At 52.8% G+C, this 20,254-nt stretch overlaps 2 protein-coding genes across 2 annotated transcripts in view; one reads left to right on the top strand and one right to left on the bottom strand.

The window, feature by feature from the left end:
- The window catches only part of LOC119696597 (zinc finger protein OZF-like), a 216,142-nt gene that overhangs the window by 71,215 nt on the left and 124,673 nt on the right, over positions 1-20,254 (top strand). The gene's annotated exons all lie outside the window — the stretch shown is intronic.
- On the bottom strand, positions 9,074-10,969 carry LOC119696620 (zinc finger protein 239-like). Its single transcript, XM_038126413.1, has one exon. The coding sequence runs from the start codon at positions 10,262-10,264 to the stop codon at positions 9,437-9,439; it is 828 nt and encodes a 275-aa protein (XP_037982341.1). The 5' UTR covers positions 10,265-10,969; the 3' UTR covers positions 9,074-9,436.

The raw sequence follows: 20,254 nt of genomic DNA, 5'->3' as shown, positions 1-20,254 counted from the left end.
TTTCTCTCTCTCTCTCTCCTCTCTCTCTCTTCCCCAATCCCCTCCAATGCATTTTGCTGTGATCATTCAATAAAGTACACTGATTTTGATTGTTACCGCAAACCCCTTGCCGTGTTGGTGTTTTGTACCCTGAGATCAAGTAATGAACCATCACAATCCTGTCTGTGAGGGCGGATCGTGACACCATGAGATGATCACAACACACCATGGCCATGTGTGGTCATGATCAGGAAGTGACTGTGAGATGACCATTACAGTGAGATAAGCATGAGCTTAAGATGATGGTCATCAATCGCCCTGAGATGGCCATGAGATGACCATGACCATGACACAACCATGATCATCGGATGACTATTACATTGAGATACTATGAATGTCACCATGACAGGACCGTGACCATGAGATGACCATGAGCATGAGATGATTGTGACCAAGGCACGACCACAACACAACCATGGCCATGTGGTGATCAAGACCATGAGAATGATGCCTGAAGTTTTAGCTTTCGTATTTTCCAGATTCTGTATTGCCTTAGTATATAACTCTGAGCTTCATATAAAGTGTTATTAAGTTCTCTTGTGATTGACAACAGGGCTGGGGGGACACACGACCCCCCCAAAATCAGTGTGGGGACGGAGCGGGGGGTCCTGGCTTGGCCTGAGACCACGGGAGGGGCTACGGCTGCCAGCGGCTCAGGAGCTCTGTGGGCAGAGAAAAGGGGGTGACACCGGGCTGGGGGGCCCTGGGGGGAGCATACATGCTCCGGGGGAGGTGGGACAACACCCCCGGGACCCCCCCTCACCTTCTTGCACAGGTAGAAGCCGAGCTCCAGCACCAGGAAAACGAAGCCCAACACAAAGCCCCTAGTCCCCATCAGCCTCTTGCTGCAGCAGCATCTGGCAGCATCTCTGGGGGTTCCTCAGGGGTTCGGACCTCCCAAAACCTCTCACAGATACCCCAAGCCCCTCCAAGAACCCTCCTGGTCTCCCCCAGCCCACCCAGGACACCCTGAGACCTCCCCCAAGCCACTCCCCAGCCTCCCCGGGACCCACCAAAGCCTCTCCCATCCCTCTCAGGATCCCGCAACACCCTCCCAGTTGCCCCCCCTGCCCCAAGACCCCCAAACCCTCTCCCAGTCCCTTCCCAGCCCCACCAGGACTCACCAAGACCCCTCCCAGTCTCTTCCCAGCACAACCAACCTCATTGCAACTCCATTGGTTCCATCCCCAATCTCCTTCCAGCCCTTCCAGGCTCACTCAAATCCCTCCCAGTTACACCCAGCACCCCCAAACTCCCTCCCAGTGCCCACCAGGACCCCTCCAACCCCAGCATCCTTCAAAGCCCTTCCCAGCCCTTCTGGACCCCCGAAACCCTCCCAGTTTCAACCAGGTTCTCTTCAACTCCCTCCCAGTTGCTCCCAGCACACCCCAATCCCCCTCCCAGCCCCTCCCCAGTGCCTGTCACTGGCCCTGTGGGGGCCAGGCCGCGCCCCAGTGCCGGCTCAGGGGATGCTCCAGGCTGACGTGCTCCACCTGGCAGCTGCAGGTGACCCCGCACTGGGGGGGGTTTTCCAGCAGCAGCAGGAGCTGGGGGGTGCAGTCCCCACTGGGGACCACGTCAGTGGCCACCACAGAGAGCTCCTGCTGGCCCTGGAACCGCCTCAGCTGGATGTGGACAGGGTAGAAATCCATCACGGAGTAGAGCAGGCGGCTGGGCCAGGCTGGGAGCTCGAGGGCACCAGGGAGATGGACACACTGGGGGACACTGGGAGAGATGGGAGAGAGCTGGTGTGTCATTGAGAGGGACCACCCCAAATACCTCCACAGAAGATGTTTTTGTATTTTTTGAGGAGCTATGCAAAGCCCTGCCTGATTTACAGCTTTGGTGACAAGGGCTAAGGCTTTCTCCATGACTTCCTGTTGTTCAGCTGCTACAAGAATATCATCCATGGAATGGTACAAAAGAACATTAGGCATTTGTTGCTGAACAGAATGGAGGACCTAGCAATATGCCTCTGGCAAAGCTGTTTTTCATGCTCTGAGGCAAAACTATCCAGTGATATCACTGTAAGGGCACCTGCGCGTTTGTGCTTGGAACTGAAAAGGCAAATTTGGGAGCATCATCAGGATGTAAAGGAATATCAAAAACCCAATCTTTTAAATCAATAACAGTCAAGTGCCAATTTTTTGGAATCATGGTAGGAGATGGGAGACCAGGCTGGAAGGCTCCCGTGTCCTCCATAGCTGCAATTAATTTTTCAAAGATCATGGAGTAAGCACCATTTGCCAGATTGTTTTTTGATAACAAACATGGGAGAATTCCAAGGACTGGTAGAAGGGACAATACGCCCTTTCTGGAGTTGTTGTTGGACCAACTCAGTTAATGCACTAAGTTTTTGCAATGGTAGGGGCCACTGATCCACCCAAACCGTATTCTCTGTTTTCCATTTCTTCGCTGGCAGTTCCTCCACCTTCCAAAGGTGTCTCCTGAAGAGATAACCACTGTCCCCTTTTGGGACGCAGCGGGGAGCAAGACTGCCCTACAACTGGGCAGTCAGGGAGACACCTCAATTGAAAAAATATTTTCTGTATTTGTTACCATTCAGTCTGTATTAGCTGAGAGAAGGAAAGTGGAGGAACGGCATTAACAAACCTCCCCAGATTCCCCATCCCTTAATCCAAACCCCTTGTCCCCTGTGCTGGGATGTCTGTGCAGAGCAGCCTGCACTGAAGCACCAACTCCCTGGCTCCCCATGGCCTGCTCAGTACCCTCACCCTGACAGTGGTGGTCACACTGTCAAGGACTCTTCCCTGAGTCTCTTTTCCCCAGTTATTAAACCTCCGGTTCAAGTTAATACCTCCAAAGGGGATTTCCAAGCCTTCCCTGAGACCTTCCTTAACCCTCCAAATGGCCCCCAAGAGACACAAGATGGTGGCAGCCACATGGCTCAGCCTCTTCCTTGTGCTTCTTCTTCCCAGGATCCCTTTCTCCCTGTTCCTCCCAACACCTTCCTGACCCTCGACTCTGCTCCCCCCGCCTCAGGTACCTTCCCTTCCTTTTCTCCAGCCCACCTCCTGTTCTCATGACATCACCCTGGAATGTCACCTCCCCTCCTGGCTATGGTCCCACCCTGAAGGAACCCGTGGGTTTCGGGCTGTAAATCCCCCCTGGCTAGCTTGGGATTTATGCCCCCACGGATCCTACATGGACGAAGTAAAGGACGAGAAGCGCTCTTTCTCCACGTGGTTCTGATGTCCTGTTTATTAGCTGGAAGGGGACATCTGCATTGTAGGGTTTCCAGGTGAATAAAGAGGAAAAGCTCCAAACCCAAGGGACATTTATACCCGCGGAATGGGAGGCGGGGACGGAAGGCCGCAGCCAAGGGGAGACCAGTGAGGAGGGGCAAAGGGAGGGGCTACAAGGGACAGACCACCTTACCAAGGGAACAACCATCTGAGGAAAGGGGGGAAACATTTGTATAACACAACACCCAGTGCAGCATCCAAATAACAATCTAGTGCATCACAACACCACCCCTCTCACCTCCTCTTGCTTCAAGGCCAGCTCCTCCCCTCTTCCAACTTCCGGTTCCCACAACATGGGAGCTGGAAGTGACAGGCCTGGCAGCCGGAACCTGGAACAGGCAGCCATACCCCTTGCCACACCTAAAAGGCTCAGAAAGAATTTGGGAGAGAAAGTGAATATTTTAAAGCAGTTCCAAAGGCTGCTTCTTTCCTCAAACATGCCAGTCTCTGATGATCGCAAAGATATATTTTCATGTCTCCTTACCCCAGAAGAATATATGCTCTGGGGAAGGACATGGAAGAGATTGTTGCAGGAGCTCTTTCCTGAGCTCTTACGAAGCCCTGCTGGTGCCATTGATGCTGACAACAATACTATTTCAATGGACCACCTGTGTGGCAAGGGAGAATGGGAGCAAGCCCACAAACAAGCCAAAAAGATTTCGCAACCGGTCTTAAATCACATTGAAGAAGCTGCTGAGAAGGCATTTGTAATGATGCCAACATAAGATCCTAAACAGAATTATATTCCCATCAATCAGTCTCCAAATGCAGCTTTTACAGACTTCATAGACAGGCTCCGGGTAGAGGTGGAGAGGCAGGTCGAGAGTTGGCAGATGCAGGTTCAAGTAATGGCTGAGGTGGCCCAAGTGAATGTCAAGGAAGCTTACAAGAAAGTCATCCTGAGCCTCTTGTTTGAGCTGCCACCGACTCTTGACATGATGATAGAAGCCTGCACAAAGACAGCCACTGTCCCGGAGCCCAGAGGGAGAAAGGAAGGCATCACCAGAACAGCTGCAGCTGCCATGAGGCTGCCTGGACCATCATGCAGCTGGATTTGTGGGGAGCAGGGACACATTTTAGAGGCTGCCCGAAGGGGAGACCTCAACAAAACCCATCAAAAATTTGCAGGGGGGAAAGGGACAACCTCAAAAAAACTAAAGAGGGAGTGCAGACCTTCCTCATGTGCAGATACAAATGAGGCAGGTCAGAACCAGGGCAAGAGGGAGTTTGGAGGCCACAAAAGCCATTCTTATTAACAAACACAATAGCCATTCTTATTAACAAACACAAAACCACAGACATTTAAGACACAGCACTGGCATGTAGTGGCGATTGACTCACAAAACAAGGATGTATTGACTGGACTGTAAGTATATTGTGATCGGGGACACAAAGCACACAGCCCCAGAGATTGAGGTCTCTCTGGCAATCATAACATCAGAGATGGAGGGACTCATTCTCATGGCACGTTGAGTCCACCCACCCCTTTTCATTCCAAAGGGCCAAGTCATTGCCCAGGCCACTCCTCTGCCAAACCACCTACCAGTAGATGGCACCACAGTGTGCGTCTACTGGGCAGAGGTAGTAGGCCAGAAAAAACAATGATGGAGTGTGGGCTCCGTCAGGGTGGGGACTACCTCCACCTTGACGGGCTGCTGGACACAGAGGCAGATGTGACGGTCATCCTACACCAGGTGGCCGTCACACTGGAAGTTGCAACCCATTGAAGGTAGCATCCAGGGCATTGGGGGTACCCCACTGGCCAAACAATCAAAGAGCATCATAAAAATTGAAGGGCTGGATGGGCAATTGGCAAGTTTATGCCCTTTCCTTTTGGATTTAAAGGTTCCCTTGTGGGGAAGGGACACCAGATCACAATGGGGGGTGAAGATCAAAATCCTGAAAACCCCTCGGGATTTTTCATAGCGGTCACTGATAAGCACTCTACCCAGAAGCTGAATTGGAAGACTGATCGCCCAGTATGGGTAGATCAGTGGCTGCTTAAGCAACAGAAATTGAAGGTACTCAGTGAGCTTGTGGAAGAGCAATTAGCAGAAGGAAATACTGTGCCAACTACAAGCCCTTGGAATTCTACGGTATTTGTCATCAGGAAGCCAGGGAAGGACAAGTGGCGGCTCCTCCACGACCTCAGAGAAATAAAGAAAGTCATTGAGGACATGGGGTCACTTCAGCCAGGGATGCCTTCCCCTTCGATGCTCCCCCAGAACTGGAATCTGGCTGTCATCTGTACAAAGGTCTGCTTTTTCTAAATTCCCCTTGACCCTGCTGATGCTCCACGGTTTGCCTTCTCGGTTCTTTCCATTAACTGAGAAGCCCCAGGGAAGCGCTACCACTGGCAGGTACTGCCGCAAGGCATGAAGAACAGCCCCAGTATCTGTCAGCGGTATGTTGCTTTATTGCTGTCCCCAGGGCACGTAAAGAGGGGGAAGCCATCATCTTTCCTTACATGGATGATGTGCTCGCGTGCACCCCCGATGCCGATATACTTACCCCCTTGAACTAGTGATCAGTGTTTTGATTACTGCAGGGTTTGAGCTCCAAAAGGAAAAGGTTCAACAGATGCATCCATGGAGGCATCTAGGACTGGAAATCAGCAAGCGGACACTTGGTCTGCAAAAATTGGCTATATTAGATAATCCAAAGCCCTTTGCTGATCTCAGCCAGCTGTGTGGGTCTTTGAACTGGGTAAGACCCTGGCTAGGTATTGCCACCAAAGACCTAGCCCCCCTTTTTGATTTATTTAAAGGGGGAGAGAAGCTGAGTTCTCTGAGGGTCCTGACCCCAGAGGCAAGACCAACTCTGGAGAAAGCACAGGAGGCAATGACAACCAAACAAGCCCATCGTTGCCTGCCAGACTTACCATACAATTTCATTAAATTAGGGAGTTGCCAGACCTCCATGGCCTTATATTTCGGTGGGACAAGGGCCAGAGGGATACACCACTTCCACCTGAGGGGGAACCAGGCTAAGGCCATTTTGGCTACACGACCCAAGTGCCAGAAGCACTCGGTACCAACTATTAGTGCTGGTGTCAATCCAAGCGGCCTGAGCAGCTTTGAGGTGTGGCTAATGGATATGACACACATCCCGCAGTTCAGCAGGTTCAAATATGACAACGTGTCAGTGGACACTTTCTCTGGAACTGTTTATGCCTCTGCCCACTCGGGAGAAGGCCACTAATGCCCCAAAATACCTGGTGCAAGCCTTCTCCATGCTGGGGATCCCTAAGGAGATAAAAACAGACAATAGTCCCACAAATGCCTCCAAGGCCTTCAGGGAGTTCCTGTCGCAATGAGGAGTAAAACATAAAACAGGCATCCCTTACTCCCCCCCAGGTCAGGCCGTAATTGAGCGGACCCATCAGTCACTCAAGAGGGTGCTGGGGCAGCAGCAGAGCAGTACCACTGCTGATCCACCTCAAATAAAGCTCTGCAAGGACTTGTTCACCATCAATTTTTTGAATTGCTCATTTGAACAGCTAAATCCACCAGTTATCAGACATTTCAATAGCAGTAAACAAATGAAGTTGGAAGAACACCCCCAGTGTAAGAGACGGTCCAAAGTTTCTCTCATTTGCCTCACAACCATCTCAAGGACAGAGACAAAGACCCTGAAGACCCCGGCTGGAGTTCTGGCCTGGTTTAGGTGGATGCTCTCCAAGTGATTGTTTGCAGCTGTGCTTGCTGTGCCACCACAGTACACTGCTTCGAGCAGGGACAGGCAAGGAGCAGCTTGTTCTGTGCACTTACACCTGCTTCACAATCCCCGCTCATCACAATAGCCCAGGAATTTCCCCACCTCTTGGCCAAATGAACTTTCTGAGGTAACTCTGGTGATCCCCTACGGAAAATCCATCATCTGCCTCACAACCACCGTGACAGATGGAGATTGATGCCCCCTCCCAAGGACCGAGACCCTTATAATTCTAACACAGGGCGTGCTGGCCTGACTGAAGCGGGATGTTTGCCAAGTGTTGCCTGCAGGTGTGTTTGCTGGGCCGAGAAAACAATGGGTCCTGCTCACTGCCGAAATTGACTTTGCCCTGTTTCGGAACATGGACTGTCTGTACCCGTTTGCAATACACTTACCTGTTTCCCCTGCTCGGCGGAGGACTGTAATAGACCCCTGAGTTAACCAAGACTTTGAGATTCTCCCCGACGTGACAAGACGGATATATTGGCCAGACCATGAGGATTTCATCTCTTCGTTGGTAGCTATATTCCCCGCCTTCTTTTTCTCTCTCTCTATTCTTTATCTCCTTTCTATTCCTTCTATTGTGTTTGCTGTGGGCACTCAATAAAAGGTGCATTTGTTTGGATTAATACCAAATCCCTTCCGTGTTATTTTTTGCACTCTGAGATCAGTTAACACACTGTCACAAGTCAGCCACTTGTACGAGCAGATCGTGACACCTTGACAGGCAGGGAAAGAGGGGCAGGGTCGCTATGAGAGGCAGGGAAGGGACTAGAACAAAGGGAGGGGAATAGCTTGAGGGACAGCTTTAAGGGAGAGTACAACTTAGGGATAAACTAAATTGGGGAAAACATGGGGGGATAACAGAATGAACCATTAAAAAATAACTTAATGAAATACACATGAACTAAAACGGTTGTGCCAGGAAGAGACTGGGAGGGGTCCTCTGAGTCCTGGTGGGGCTAGGAAGGGACAGGGAGAGGGTTTGGGGTCCTGGGGCGGTGTGGGGTGACTGGGAGGGGGCTGTAGCATCCTGAGAGGGATGGGAGAGGCTTTGGTGAGTCCTGGGGAGGCTGGGAAGGGATTGAGGGAGGTTTCAGGGGGTCCTGGGTTGGCTGGGAGTGACTGGGAAGGAGCTTGGAGGGGCTTGGGGTGTCTGTGAGAAGTTTTGGGAGTCCTGATACATGCATACCCCCAGAGATTCTGCCAGACACCACCTGCAGCAAGATGCTGACCGGGATTGGGGGCTTTGTGTTTGGCTTCATCTTCCTCGCGGCTGAGGCTCGGCTTCTACCTGTAGAGGAATGTGAGGGGGGGTCCTGAGGGTCGTGTCCCCTGTCCCCCGGAGTGTTTCTGCTCCCCCCAGGACGCCCCCTTTTCTCTGCCCAAAGAGCTCCTGAGCTGCCGGTGGCTGCAGCCCATCCCCATGGCCTCAGTCCTGGCCAGGAGCCCTCGATCCGTCCCCGCGCTGATTTTGGGGGGGTCGGGTGTCCCACGGCCCCGCTGTCACTCTGCCTCCGCCCAGCTGCTCCCAGTGTTCCCAGGAAAGTTCCCAGTTAAACCCAGTCCAGTTTATTGGGCGCACTAAGGAGGGACTTGGGGGACCCCACGGGGGGGGGGGGGGGGGGGGGCCGTGACTGGGCAGGGAGGGTGGGGTCCAGGGGGGGAACACTGGGTGCTGCGGGTCTGCCCAGCAACTGGGGAGTCATCACACCTGCTCGCTCTCATTGGCTGAATCTTGTTCATCCCATTTGCTGATTGGCTGAAGAGAGGCCCCGGCAGTCAAGAGAAGGAACGGGAGAGATCCCGCCCCGAGCACTGGCACGGGGACAACAGAGCCAGCCTGGGCACAGCGAGGGAATTTATTACCAACCAAACCACAGCAGCACAACAAGAGGGGAAAGCAATCTCTCCAGCACCTTCCCCACACCCAACAGGGATCACCCACAACAGGGGTTATGGACCATGGAGAGACGGGGACAGCTGAGTTTAGATCAAAAGCCAATTTTATTGAGTGTACCAGGCGTTTCTATAGGGTTTGACTTGTATGGTGCTTCTATAGGGCTCTGGTTTTGAGAACAATTTCCCATTGGTTACACATTCTTCATGGCATCATGGTCACCTGGTAACATTATCTTACCACAAAGTCTCACCACATGTTGCTTGCTCACTTCTTGCCCAGGGTGCCTTTATCTGTGTCTGTGTCTCCCATGGTTTCTGCTCAATCAGGCCTCAGCTATCGGGCCCCTCTATCAGCTCCATTGTTTTACTCTCTGTTTGATTCCCAATCAGGGGTCACCAGGGCTCTGCCCAATGGGGGTCACTGGGCATCATCCAACACCAATCCTCCCATGGGGGATGGAGCTGGAGCAGCGCACAAAGCTCTCCCCGCACTCGGGGCACTCACTGGGTTTCCCTTAGTGGCGCATCCGCTGGTGTCTGGTCAAGGTTGAGCTGTGTGAGAAGCTCTTCCCACACTCCCCACACTCGTAGGGCCTCTCCCCGGTGTGGATGCGCCGGTGCTTGATGAGGTCAGAGTTTTGCCTGAAGCCCTTCCCACAGTCAGGGCAGCGGTAGGGCCTCTCCTCTGTGTGAATCCGCTCATGTATGAGGAGAGAGAAGCCGATGTGAAACCTCTTCCCACAGTGGCGACACTCGTAGGGCCTCTCCCCAGTGTGGATGCGCTGGTGTTTTCTCAGCTCAGACCTCCATGCAAAGCTCTTCCCACATTCCAAGCAGTTGTGGGGCCGTTCCCCCGTGTGGATCACCTGGTGCCGGCTCAGGTGGGAGCTCCGGCTGAAGCTCTTCCCACATTCCCCACACTCGTAGGGCTTTTCCCCACTGTGGATCCTCTGGTGGCGGATCAGGTGGGAGTTGTGGCTGAAACCCTGCCCACATTCCCCACACACAAAGGGCCATTCCCCAGTGTGGATCCTCCGGTGCTGGATCAGGACGGAGTTGTGGCTGAAGCTCTTCCCACATTCGCCACACTCATAGGGCCGTTCCCCAGTGTGGATCACCTGGTGCTGGATCAGGTTGGAGTTTCGGCTGAAACTCTTCCCACATTCCAAGCACTTGTGCAGCTTCTCCCTGCCATGAGGCTTCTCCACCAGCTCTGAGCTTTGGCTGGATTTCTTGCCACCTTCCTGGCTCAGGGGGGCTCTTTCCTCCCCACAGGTCCCTGGGCTGGGTTTGCAGCCCTTCCTCGAGCAGCATCTCTGGGGCTTTTCCTCCTCCTCCTCCATCTAGGTACGCCCTGGGAATGAAAAATCCTGTTTGGGGGAAAAAACAAGATAAGAGCACCTTGGACTGGGAAAACCTCTGTCCCAAGCTCATCTCAGGAAGTCATGGGGCATCTTGTATCTGTAAGAACCTTCAAAACCAAGATTCAGCACAAAAATCCTCCAAAGAAAGACCAAAAACTGCCCAAGCATCAAGACTTAGCCAAAACCCTCTCCAAAATACATTCACACCCCACAAAAAACCAAAGCACCAATATTTAGGCCAAAAAAGCTCAGAAACACCAAGATTCACCAGTGTGAAAATCATGGCTCCCCCTCCCCAGTCACCTGCTGCATGTAAGGGGGGGAAACAGACTTGGGGCTGCGGGGTGAGGTTGCAGGTAAAGGGAGGGGTGGAACCTTGTGATTCTTCCTGTTTCTACCCCTGGTGATCCTCCTGTGTCCCCGCTGTTCCACACACACCTCTTCCTCCTGCTATTCTTCCTTCTCCTGCACAATCCCACCTTCTCCTCCCACCTGCAGCGTTTGACCATTCTGTTCCTCAACCCTGCTTCTCCTTCCCTTCTCCTCCTGCCCCCAGGCCCAGCACCCACTGCCGGCTCCCTCTTCCCCCCAAGCCCACAGCATCCCAGCGGAGGGGCAGGGATGGAGCTGGGGCAGCTCGGGCTGGGGCAGCGCTGGGCTCTCGGCCGCTGCCGCCCGCACTCGGTCCCCCCTGCAGCCGCTCCCGCCAGGACAGCGCGGGGGGGCCCGGCCCTGGCACTGCCCCACTCCCACCTCCCCAAATTCCCCTCGCGGGGGGCGCTGCGGACGAGGGGGGGGGTGCAGGTGGGGAACGCTGGGAGCCGCGGGTCTGCCTGGACACTGCTGAGTCATCAGCGCCGCGCGCTCTGATTGGCTGAGCGCTGCCTGAGGGCGGGGCTGCAGCAAGGGGGCACACCCTGCTCCAGGGGGGATGTCCCACAAACCGGGAACCCCCATGAGAGGAACAAGAGGAAAGTGTCTCTACAAACAGATGCTGTCAACCTGCTCAGGGATAGGGCCAGGGACTCGCACATAAGGAAGAGACAGGAGAAGCCACCAGCCTCAGAAAATGTTATTGATTGATGACACAGACTGCTGCTCAGCCAAGGTCCTGCTCAACTCGGGAACTCCGAGAAGAACAACAATGAGCCTTGAATATCGTTTGTTATACAAAAGTGGGGAAAGTATTAAAGGGGGAATGTAGTAGGTGGATCGGGAAGTCTGTAGCTCTCAAGTACTTCAGCCAATGGGGAAAGGGAGACGTGGCCTGGAAAGATCAGAATGAAAAGGAGGCTGCGTCCTTCCAGAACGGGAGAGACTATATGGCAAGTGTTCCATAGTATCTCCCCTTTATTAGGAATGAAATTACTTTTACAGGACTCCTCTGTCTGCTTTGTGGACAGAATCCTCTGGTGATGTCAATTTTTCCACACACCCTGGCACTCGTCTGGAATTCCTTCCACCGTCCGGGGCAGCGGGCAGTGAGTGCAGCTGAAGGTGCCTCACCCAGTTTGGGTGATCGGCTCCCTTGGGTGGCGGCAGCACCGGGGATGGATTGGGTACCCAAGAGTGACCAGAAGACAGACGAGTGACACATCAGGGGGGCTGGGAAGAGGCAGCAGGGAGAGAGCACTGAAAATCTCATCAGGGAGTGCACTGGCATCTTCGGGGAGTCAACATGGCAGGGCAGCCATGGAGGGTAGAAAAGGGAAAGCCGGGAAGGGGTCCTGTGCCAAAGGGATGATGATACCAAAAAACATCTTTGAAGGGTCCCTTGGGAGAATGTGGAGGCAGTTTGCACATTCCCCCAGAGGTAATTAAGGACATGGACACCCAGGGGGCAATAAGGGAAGTGGAGAAGGGATTTGGACAACAGGGGATGGATGGTGTTGGAGTGCTGGGAAGGGACTGGGTGAAGGGGAATGTGCAGCAATATGGTTAAAAGGCACGAAGCAGCAGGAGCAATCTGTGTGGTATGAAAAAGGACGATGGAAAAGAGGAGGAAGAGAAAAATACTGAAGATTGGGATGTTTTTCTGCAGGGTTTTAACCTCAAAATTCACCAACTGATCCAGAACCTTCCTATCCCTGCTTTCCAGGAGAGGAAAAGAAGGAGGTCAGGATTCCAGGGGGTTTCTCTGTGCTGGGCAGCGGCAGCACCGGGCGCAGAGCTGCGGCACCGGGAGCACGGGCTGGGGCCTGTGGGGAGCTGCGGGGCCGGGCCGGGGCTGTGGGGCAGCCGGGGCTCAGCGCCGGGCGCTGCCTGACCCCACCAGCCCCGGGCAGGGCCGGCAGCGGCCCCCGGCCCCCAGGAGGCTGCGGGACGCCCCGGCCGCTGCCCGGCCCCGTGGAGCTGCCGGCCCTGCCCGCCGGGGGGGCCGCCTTTGGACACTGCGGCAGCACAGGCACCGGCTCTGCCACACGGGCTGTGGAGGGGACCCTGAGCACAAGGAGGACGACAAAGGAACAGCTGGGAAATGCGGATTATATGTGTAAGGATCAAGATTTTCTTGTAAGGAATTTGTTTTGGTCACTGGAGAAAGGAATGATTTTGCAGCAAGCTCAGCAGCTGTCAGAGGATGAGCACTGTTGGCAGTTGGGTTTTCTTTCCTGTTTCCTCTTTATTACCTGGGGAATTCCTTCCCATTGAGTTGCTGATGAGAGCTGATTGCTGGGTCCTTGCCACAAAGGGTTTTTTCAGGGGTCTCATAGAAAGCACTGTGACCAGAGATGCTTATTCTGCCATGGGGTGAGCCCTTCCTCATGAGAACAGCTGCTGAACTGGAACCTTATTAACACTTACCCCACTAAAAGAGAGACCTAACCTGTCTGCTCAGGCGCCCGGAATCCCAACCTCAGCTCTCCCTGCTCTGCTGGGAGCCCCTCACCCTCTGCCTGCTGAGACATCCTGCCAGCCCAGCTTGCTGCCTTCCCAGAGTCCTGCTGGGGCACCGGAGCTGGCTGCCCCCGGGGTTTGTGAAGCGGAGCCTCTTCCATCCCTGCCCATCCTCGGCCAAAGCCGCCATTGCCGCTCCCCAGCCCGCGCCGGAGCGCCCCCTGCAGCCACCGGGGCAGCGCTGCACCTGCCCTGCCCCCCGGGAGCCACCAGCGCCCCTGCCGGCCGTGCCCGGAACCGCACCCAGGGGAGAGCGCCGCGGCCGAGAGGCCGGCACTGGGCTCGGGTTCTGATTGCTGTCAGCGCCGGAGCTGCTGCTGTCTGTCTGCTCTATTGTACACACTAGGAAAGAACTGGTATTCCTATTCCCGTATCTTGGCCTGAGAGCCCCTGGATTTCACTATTCTAATAATTCAGAGGGACAGGGTTTGCATTCTCCATTCCAAGAGAAACTTTTTCTGCCTTCCCTAGCAGACACCTGTCTTGTAAAGCAAGACAAGCACCCACAGGCACTGAGGGCGGCTGCAGGAGTGGCACAAGAAGGCCCTGGAGCACTTGGGCACAAAGGCACAGCAGGGGAATGCAAGAAGGGAGCAGAAAAAGGCCAAGGTGAAGGCAAAGGCCATGGCAGAGCTCCTACAGCCCCCGAGGGATCAAGCCCAGGGCCCAAGGGGGCCCCAGCACCCAGGGGACGCGCTCGGCCACAAGCACCTGGCAGAGGCATTGCCCTCCTTGGCAGGGCAGAGCCCACCCAAACAGCCCCTGGCAAGGAATCAGGGCTCCAGCTGCAGGGCACAGGGACACTGCAAGCACAGACAGCAGCACCCTCAGCACGAGCAAGTCCAGCCCTTGATGGACATGGATTGGCAGGGGTGTCACAGCTCCCATCACACCAGGGACCCACCACACTGGAGCTCTTGAGAACATTCAGGGTGGGTCTGCACTGAGAGGAGGCCTCTCCTGAGCCTCTCCTGATGGACACTGGGGCCTCTCCATCCACTCTGAATCTTAGACCTAAAGGCAAAAATAGTAAAGGCATGTTTTAATTATTAAGGGAAGAAGTGAGGACGATGAGCAGGTATGATTTGTTCAATCACCATTAGGAGCTGTGGGGGATATGTTTGAAATTAATTCATTTCTTTTCCTTCCTACTGTGATTGTAATTTACTAGGAAGGAAGTTGATGGCTGGATTTTAATATTGTAAAAGGTGATACAGAGGCTACTTCTGCTGTACCTTTGTCACATGTCATAGGCAAGGCCTGTGCTGAAATGAACCCACAAGTGCAGGCAGCCCCAGGGAAAGAGGGAAAACTAGACATGGAGCCTCTCCAAATTACTTTGAATCAACCAGGACAAGTGGGGTCTTGTTGCTTGTCCCGGCTAGATGGTGACGAGAAGCTACAGTCCCCTCTCTGCTCCGCTGATTCCCCGCTGCCAGGAAAGGCACAGCGCAAAACAAAGGCGGAGTCACGGATCCTGGGCTAAGTTTATCTGATGTTACAGCTTCCTCTCCAGCTCTTCCAGGACCCCGATCTCGGGGCAGACAATAGCTTATATACCGAGGGAGGGTCACAGGGGAGGATACAAAACTCAACAAATCAGGAGAAACTAGAGATAATATACAAGGCAGGCATTCAAATACCAACCAATGAAGAATCCCATGGGAAAAGAACCGTTTCAGTGAACTAATGAAGTTTAAAGAAGTACAAAACTGACAGGGAAGTTTCTCGAGAGAGGGCAGTTTTTAGGGAGAGACTGGCATTTCATAAAAGGGGGAGTAAAGGAAGGTCTGGGGAAAGGGCAGAAACCAAAAGACAGCACCAGAAAATTATAAATCAAACAATAATCCTACTAATAAAACCAAACACACCACAACAGTGTCTAAAAGCAACACCCTACTCCAGGGAAGGGAAGGAAGGGCTCACAGCCTGGTATTGAGTCCTGGCTAAAGGCAGGGCTTTTGGAGCCAGGGATGTCTCCCTACAACACTCCTATCCTGCCAGTCAAGAAAATGGATGGACACGAGGAGGAAAAGAGAATTTTCAAGTGTTAAAAAGTAGATTAATTGAGGCTGCTGCCCTGGCCCTTCCAGACAAGGAAAAATGAGAGGAATAGCAGATTTGTCTTTACAAACAAACTGTGGGTCTGCTGGTAGATAAAACTAGCACTGAGAGATAAAAGAAACAATGGGAAGGATTACACTGCTTGATGAATGGAAAAAGATACCTGCTTTTAGAAATAAACTTTTGGTTTGCTGAGAAATTAATTTAGACGTTGAAAGATGAAAGAAGCAATGGGGAAAACCCCTAAATTCCATAAGAATTAAAAATTAAAAGGGATGGTTATACATTAGAGGGAAATCTTTGGTATCAGGTGTATCTGGAAGTATGTACCTCCCAGGTCCCTCAGCCACTGGGGAAAGAGAGAAGGGTAACGCGGCCAGGAAATTGGGATAAAAAGGAGGCTGCGTCCTCCAAAAATTTGACACACCCCAGGCAAATGCCCCATGGCCCCTCCCTTTATTCCAATAAAGTAAAAGGACTCCTCTGTCTCCTTTTTGGACATTTAGACTCTGATGCTTGCGAATTAATTTTCCTAACAAAAAAATTTAAATTACAGGTGAATGTTAAACACGGCCAAGCCAAAAGAATTCTGGGGGGAAAATGTTTACCCGTGGCCAGAGAGTGGGCATATTCCCTGCAGAATTGTGCAGACACAGCTCTCATGGGAACTAAGACCCAAAAACTGATGGCACAAGGATCTCCTATCGTTCAAGTCTGGCATCAAGGTAAAGCTTTGACAACCAAAAGAGCCTCTACATGGATGAGCAGGGCTCGGTTATTACAGCATGAAACTTGTTCAATGGCACAGGAGGATTCAGAACTGAGGACAGGGGAAGGGTTTCACCCAGCCTCCTGTCTCAACAGCCTGCAGAGGGGCTGGCAAGAAACCCAGGGCTGCATTCAAGGCACAGAGCTCCAGACCCAGCCTGGGAGAGATTGATGAGACATTCCCCGGCCTGAGGGAGAAAATGTGTGTATGGATGGCTCTGCAAGGGCAGCAGAAGGGAAAAGAGCTACAAGACACGCTGTTATTGAGGAAGGGGAATCAGACACAGCGCAGGTCACCGCCCCATGGTCAGCTCAACCGGCGGAGCTGTGTGTGCCTGCAAGAGCCTGGCACTGAAATGCCCTGAGCAGGAAGGCTTCAATAGCTTCTGCTGACACCAGGTCACCTAACAGGGGGGCAAAAGCAATTCTGACTGCTTCAGCAACCACTGCATCACTTATTAAGGAATTTCTGAAAGAAACAATTTCAAGATAATGGATTGTGAAAGCAATAGACTCAGACAGGAGAATTCATTTTACAGGAAAGATCCTTCAGGGGGTTGTAGCAGCTTTGGGAATACAATGGGACCTCCAGTACCCCTGGCAACCCCAGAGCTCAGCTCAGGGAGAAAGAAACTAATGAAACACCTTTGGAAGCTGGTGATAGAAACCAAGATGCCATGGGTACGGTTTTTGCCATTGGCTCTGGCAAGAAGAAGAGCCAGACCCAGGGCAGATATTCAATTATCTCCCTTGCAATTCACCTCTGGAATTCCTCACCACGGTAATTCTCCACCTAGTGCAGGGTGCAGATAAGGGATGAACATTTAAGGCAGGCTGTGGCCAGAATCCTGTCTCCTGGGAAATCTCTCCCGCAGGAAGCTGGGCTGGCACAGAGCCTGCCTTGGCACTCGGCTGTTCCCAACACCCAGCCAGGACATCGGCTCCTGCCTAAGGAGTGCAAAGCAGCAGCACTGGTGGCCAAGGGGCCCATGCCAAGCGTCCCTGAGGCCAGAAACAGCCGCCAGCACAGCTGAACACGGGGGGACCCCTCAGCCTGGGCTCAAGGGCTCCGAAGCCCCGGAGATTTGCACTTCCCGCCCGCAGCAGGAGGATGGGAGGCCGCCCCTGAGCCTGCACTGAAGGCAACGCAGCAGCAGCCAGGGCTCCAGAGCGGGCCAAGGCCCTGGGCCTGCCCACACATCCTCTGCTCAAATCCTCTGCCTGGCCACCCTCCTCTGGCATCTCCAGCCACTGGCACCAATCCTTGCTGCCACTGCTGCAGCTTCAGGGCTTGCTGGGCCTGCACTCGCCACAGCTGCTGGGCAAGACAGCGGCACAATTCCACTCTGGGGCTCCCTGACACTCACACACTGGGCTGCCTGGCATTGCACTGCTGCAAAATATAACAAGGTTATTTCTTTCAAATCTTATTTCATCCAGTAAAACCCAGGTGTCATGGAATGATTTTCTGTGCACACCCGGGATGTGTGTGGATGAAATGATTTGTGTTGCACATCCTGGCCACAATCAAGTAATGCCTTGATTGTCTAACACTAAAATGTTGGAAAGTTTTGGCTCTTCCCGTTATGTCAGTGAGAGGATTACATCATTAGAATGTTTTTTTCTTAATAATCCTACTTTTATATGGTCAGTTAGGTTTGGGCCAGGGGGTGTCAGTATTAGTTCTTATTCTTAAGAGAAATAGAGGCTCTTTGGGTATGTTGTGGGGGTCTTCAGGGCAGCCAGGACTTGGGAGAAGAGACTGGGAATCTTGACTCCATTTTTCAGAAGGCTGGTTTATTGTATTATGATATATATTACATTAAAAAAACCCACACTAAAGCTACACTAAAATGAACAGAAAGAGATCATCAGAAGGCTGAGACAGGAATAGAAAGGAATGAACAACAAAGGCTTGTGACTCTCAGAGAGTCTGAGAGCTGCTGCTTTCTTGATTGGCCACTAAATAGAAACATCCAACAAGGACCAATCAAGAAAGCACCGGCTGCATTCCACACCAGCAGATAACAATTTGTTTACATTTGTTCCAGAGGCCCTCTCAGCTTCTCAGGAGAAAATCCTGACAAAAGGATGTTCATAAAATATCATGGCTACAGTATGTGTGTGCCTGTCTCTTAGGGAAGGCAAAAGTTTGGTCTGAATTTTTTGGTGCTCATCATCAGGCTGCATTTTGAAAGACTAGAAAACATATAAAGGAGACTCTTGATCTCATAAACAGTTCATAGCATATTGTTTAAAAAAAAAAAAAAAAAAAAAAAAAGAAGCACCAAAAAAAACAAGCAACGGGAGGTGTGGGAGGGAAGGAACATGGGACTCACCAAATTACTGCCCTGGAAGAGAAGCTTCATTCCAGGCAGCCAGGATAGGAACTTCAGGAATGCAAATTAACACTGCTGGGCAAAGGGTGGACAATGGACCTGGGTCTCTTGCCTGGGGCAGGAATTGGGCTGATTCCCTCTGGCCCTCACCCCAAGCTCTGCCTGCTTGCACAGATGGAATTTGCACAGCTCAAGGCACAGCCCATGGTGAGGAGATCTGACTCTGCAGCAGAAATGGGTTCAGCTGCAAAGGGAAACAGCAAATGCAGAATGTTGTGAAAACTTAACTAAAATAAGTGGGGAGGAACCATCCCTCTGCCCACTCCAAGATCAGCTGTCTCTGTCCATGTTATATACGGGGGATTACAGCACTGTGGCTTTTGCTACCACAAATTCAGGAAAGCAGTTGGGAGTCCAAGTGTGTGATGTTTAAATTAGAGAAAATCAGTCAATTGAGGCAGCCCTGGCTCCTGAAGGAGTGCCAAAAATGGGGAAAAGCTGAAAGGCCACCAGAAAAAATCCTACAACACCATGGACCAGCCCGTGGACACCTGAACCAATTCCTATCAGGAGCCACAGAACCCATCTATCATTTTAATGGCATCAGTAGATTACAAGCTGTCCTCCAAATAATCACCAACCAGATTGCTCCAGCTCCTGACCTTCCTGCCCACCAATCCACTGAAATGAGGAACACAACATTTCACCACGGGATGGGATCAGCTAACCTGTTAGCAGAAAAAGCAGGAGTTGGTGGAAAACTAAATTATTTAAATGGCTGTTTGCAAATAAATCACAAATGATAAGTGGTGAAACAGATGAAAAAGGAAATAAGAAAGCAGCTCATGTTCCTGCCCAAAAGTGGAAAGGATGGGAATGGAACATGGTTTCCTGGTTCCCTGGCAGACCATGGGTTAAACCAATGCTGTTTCTCCTCTCAGGTGCTACAGCAACTCTCATCTTTGTACCATGCTCCACACCTTGAGAGTGCAGCTCATTCAGCAGCTGAGCCAGGGGGTGCAGGTGGCAGCCAGGCCTCCTGATCCAGAAACGGCTACAAAAGGACAGGGAATGAGGGCACCGAGAATAATCCCAAAACCAAAGAGAACTCAGGAAGAAAAAACAGAGTCAGTGAGTGAATCTGCCTGGAGATAGAGTCAGGGACTTGTAGATAAGGAAGTAATGGGAGAAACCATCAGTTTCAGTAAATGTTACAAACTAACACGGACAGCTGCTCAGACAAAGTCTCGCTAAATTCCTGAACTTGGAGAAGAACAAAGCCTTCACAGAGCCATGAATATCGGCTGTTACACAAAAGTGGGGGCGCACATTAACGAGGACATGCAGCAGGCACATCGGGAACTCTGAACCTTCCAAATACCTCAGCCCGTGGGCAAAGGCAGAGGAGAAGCGGCCGGGAGAATGAGGATAAAAAGGAGGCTGCGGACTACAACTCTGGCAGAGAGCGCACGGCAAATGCCCCACGGGCTCTCCCTCTGCTCAGCAATAAAGTCACTTTGCCAGGACTCCGCTGTCTCCTCGGGGCACAGAAACCTCCGGCGACGGCAATTTCCCCGCGCAGCCCCGGCCACGGGGCAGCCACCTCTGTCCCAGCCACAGCAACCGGGCCGAGCCAGCGCTGCTCCGGCAGCGGCTCCTGCCCAGGCAGCGGCGGGAAGGAGACCGCGGGCAGCCGCTCCCGCAGCGCCCTCAGCCCAGGGCCAGCACGGGCCGCACACGGCACAGCCAACCCGCCGCAGCCCCCTGCCGCCCCCTCGGCCCGCAGCCAGCCCCGAGCCCCCGCACAACCCAGCGCGGCTCCCACCTGCGCCGGGGCCGCCTCCGAGCTCCGCCGCCGCCTCCCCGCGCTCCGGCCGCTGCCGCCGCTCCCGGGCCCGCACAG

Source organism: Motacilla alba, unplaced genomic scaffold (genome assembly GCF_015832195.1).
Source record: "Motacilla alba alba isolate MOTALB_02 unplaced genomic scaffold, Motacilla_alba_V1.0_pri HiC_scaffold_34, whole genome shotgun sequence".
In the NCBI taxonomy this organism is placed as follows: Eukaryota; Metazoa; Chordata; class Aves; order Passeriformes; family Motacillidae; genus Motacilla; species Motacilla alba.
This window is presented reverse-complemented; position numbering and strand designations above follow the sequence as displayed.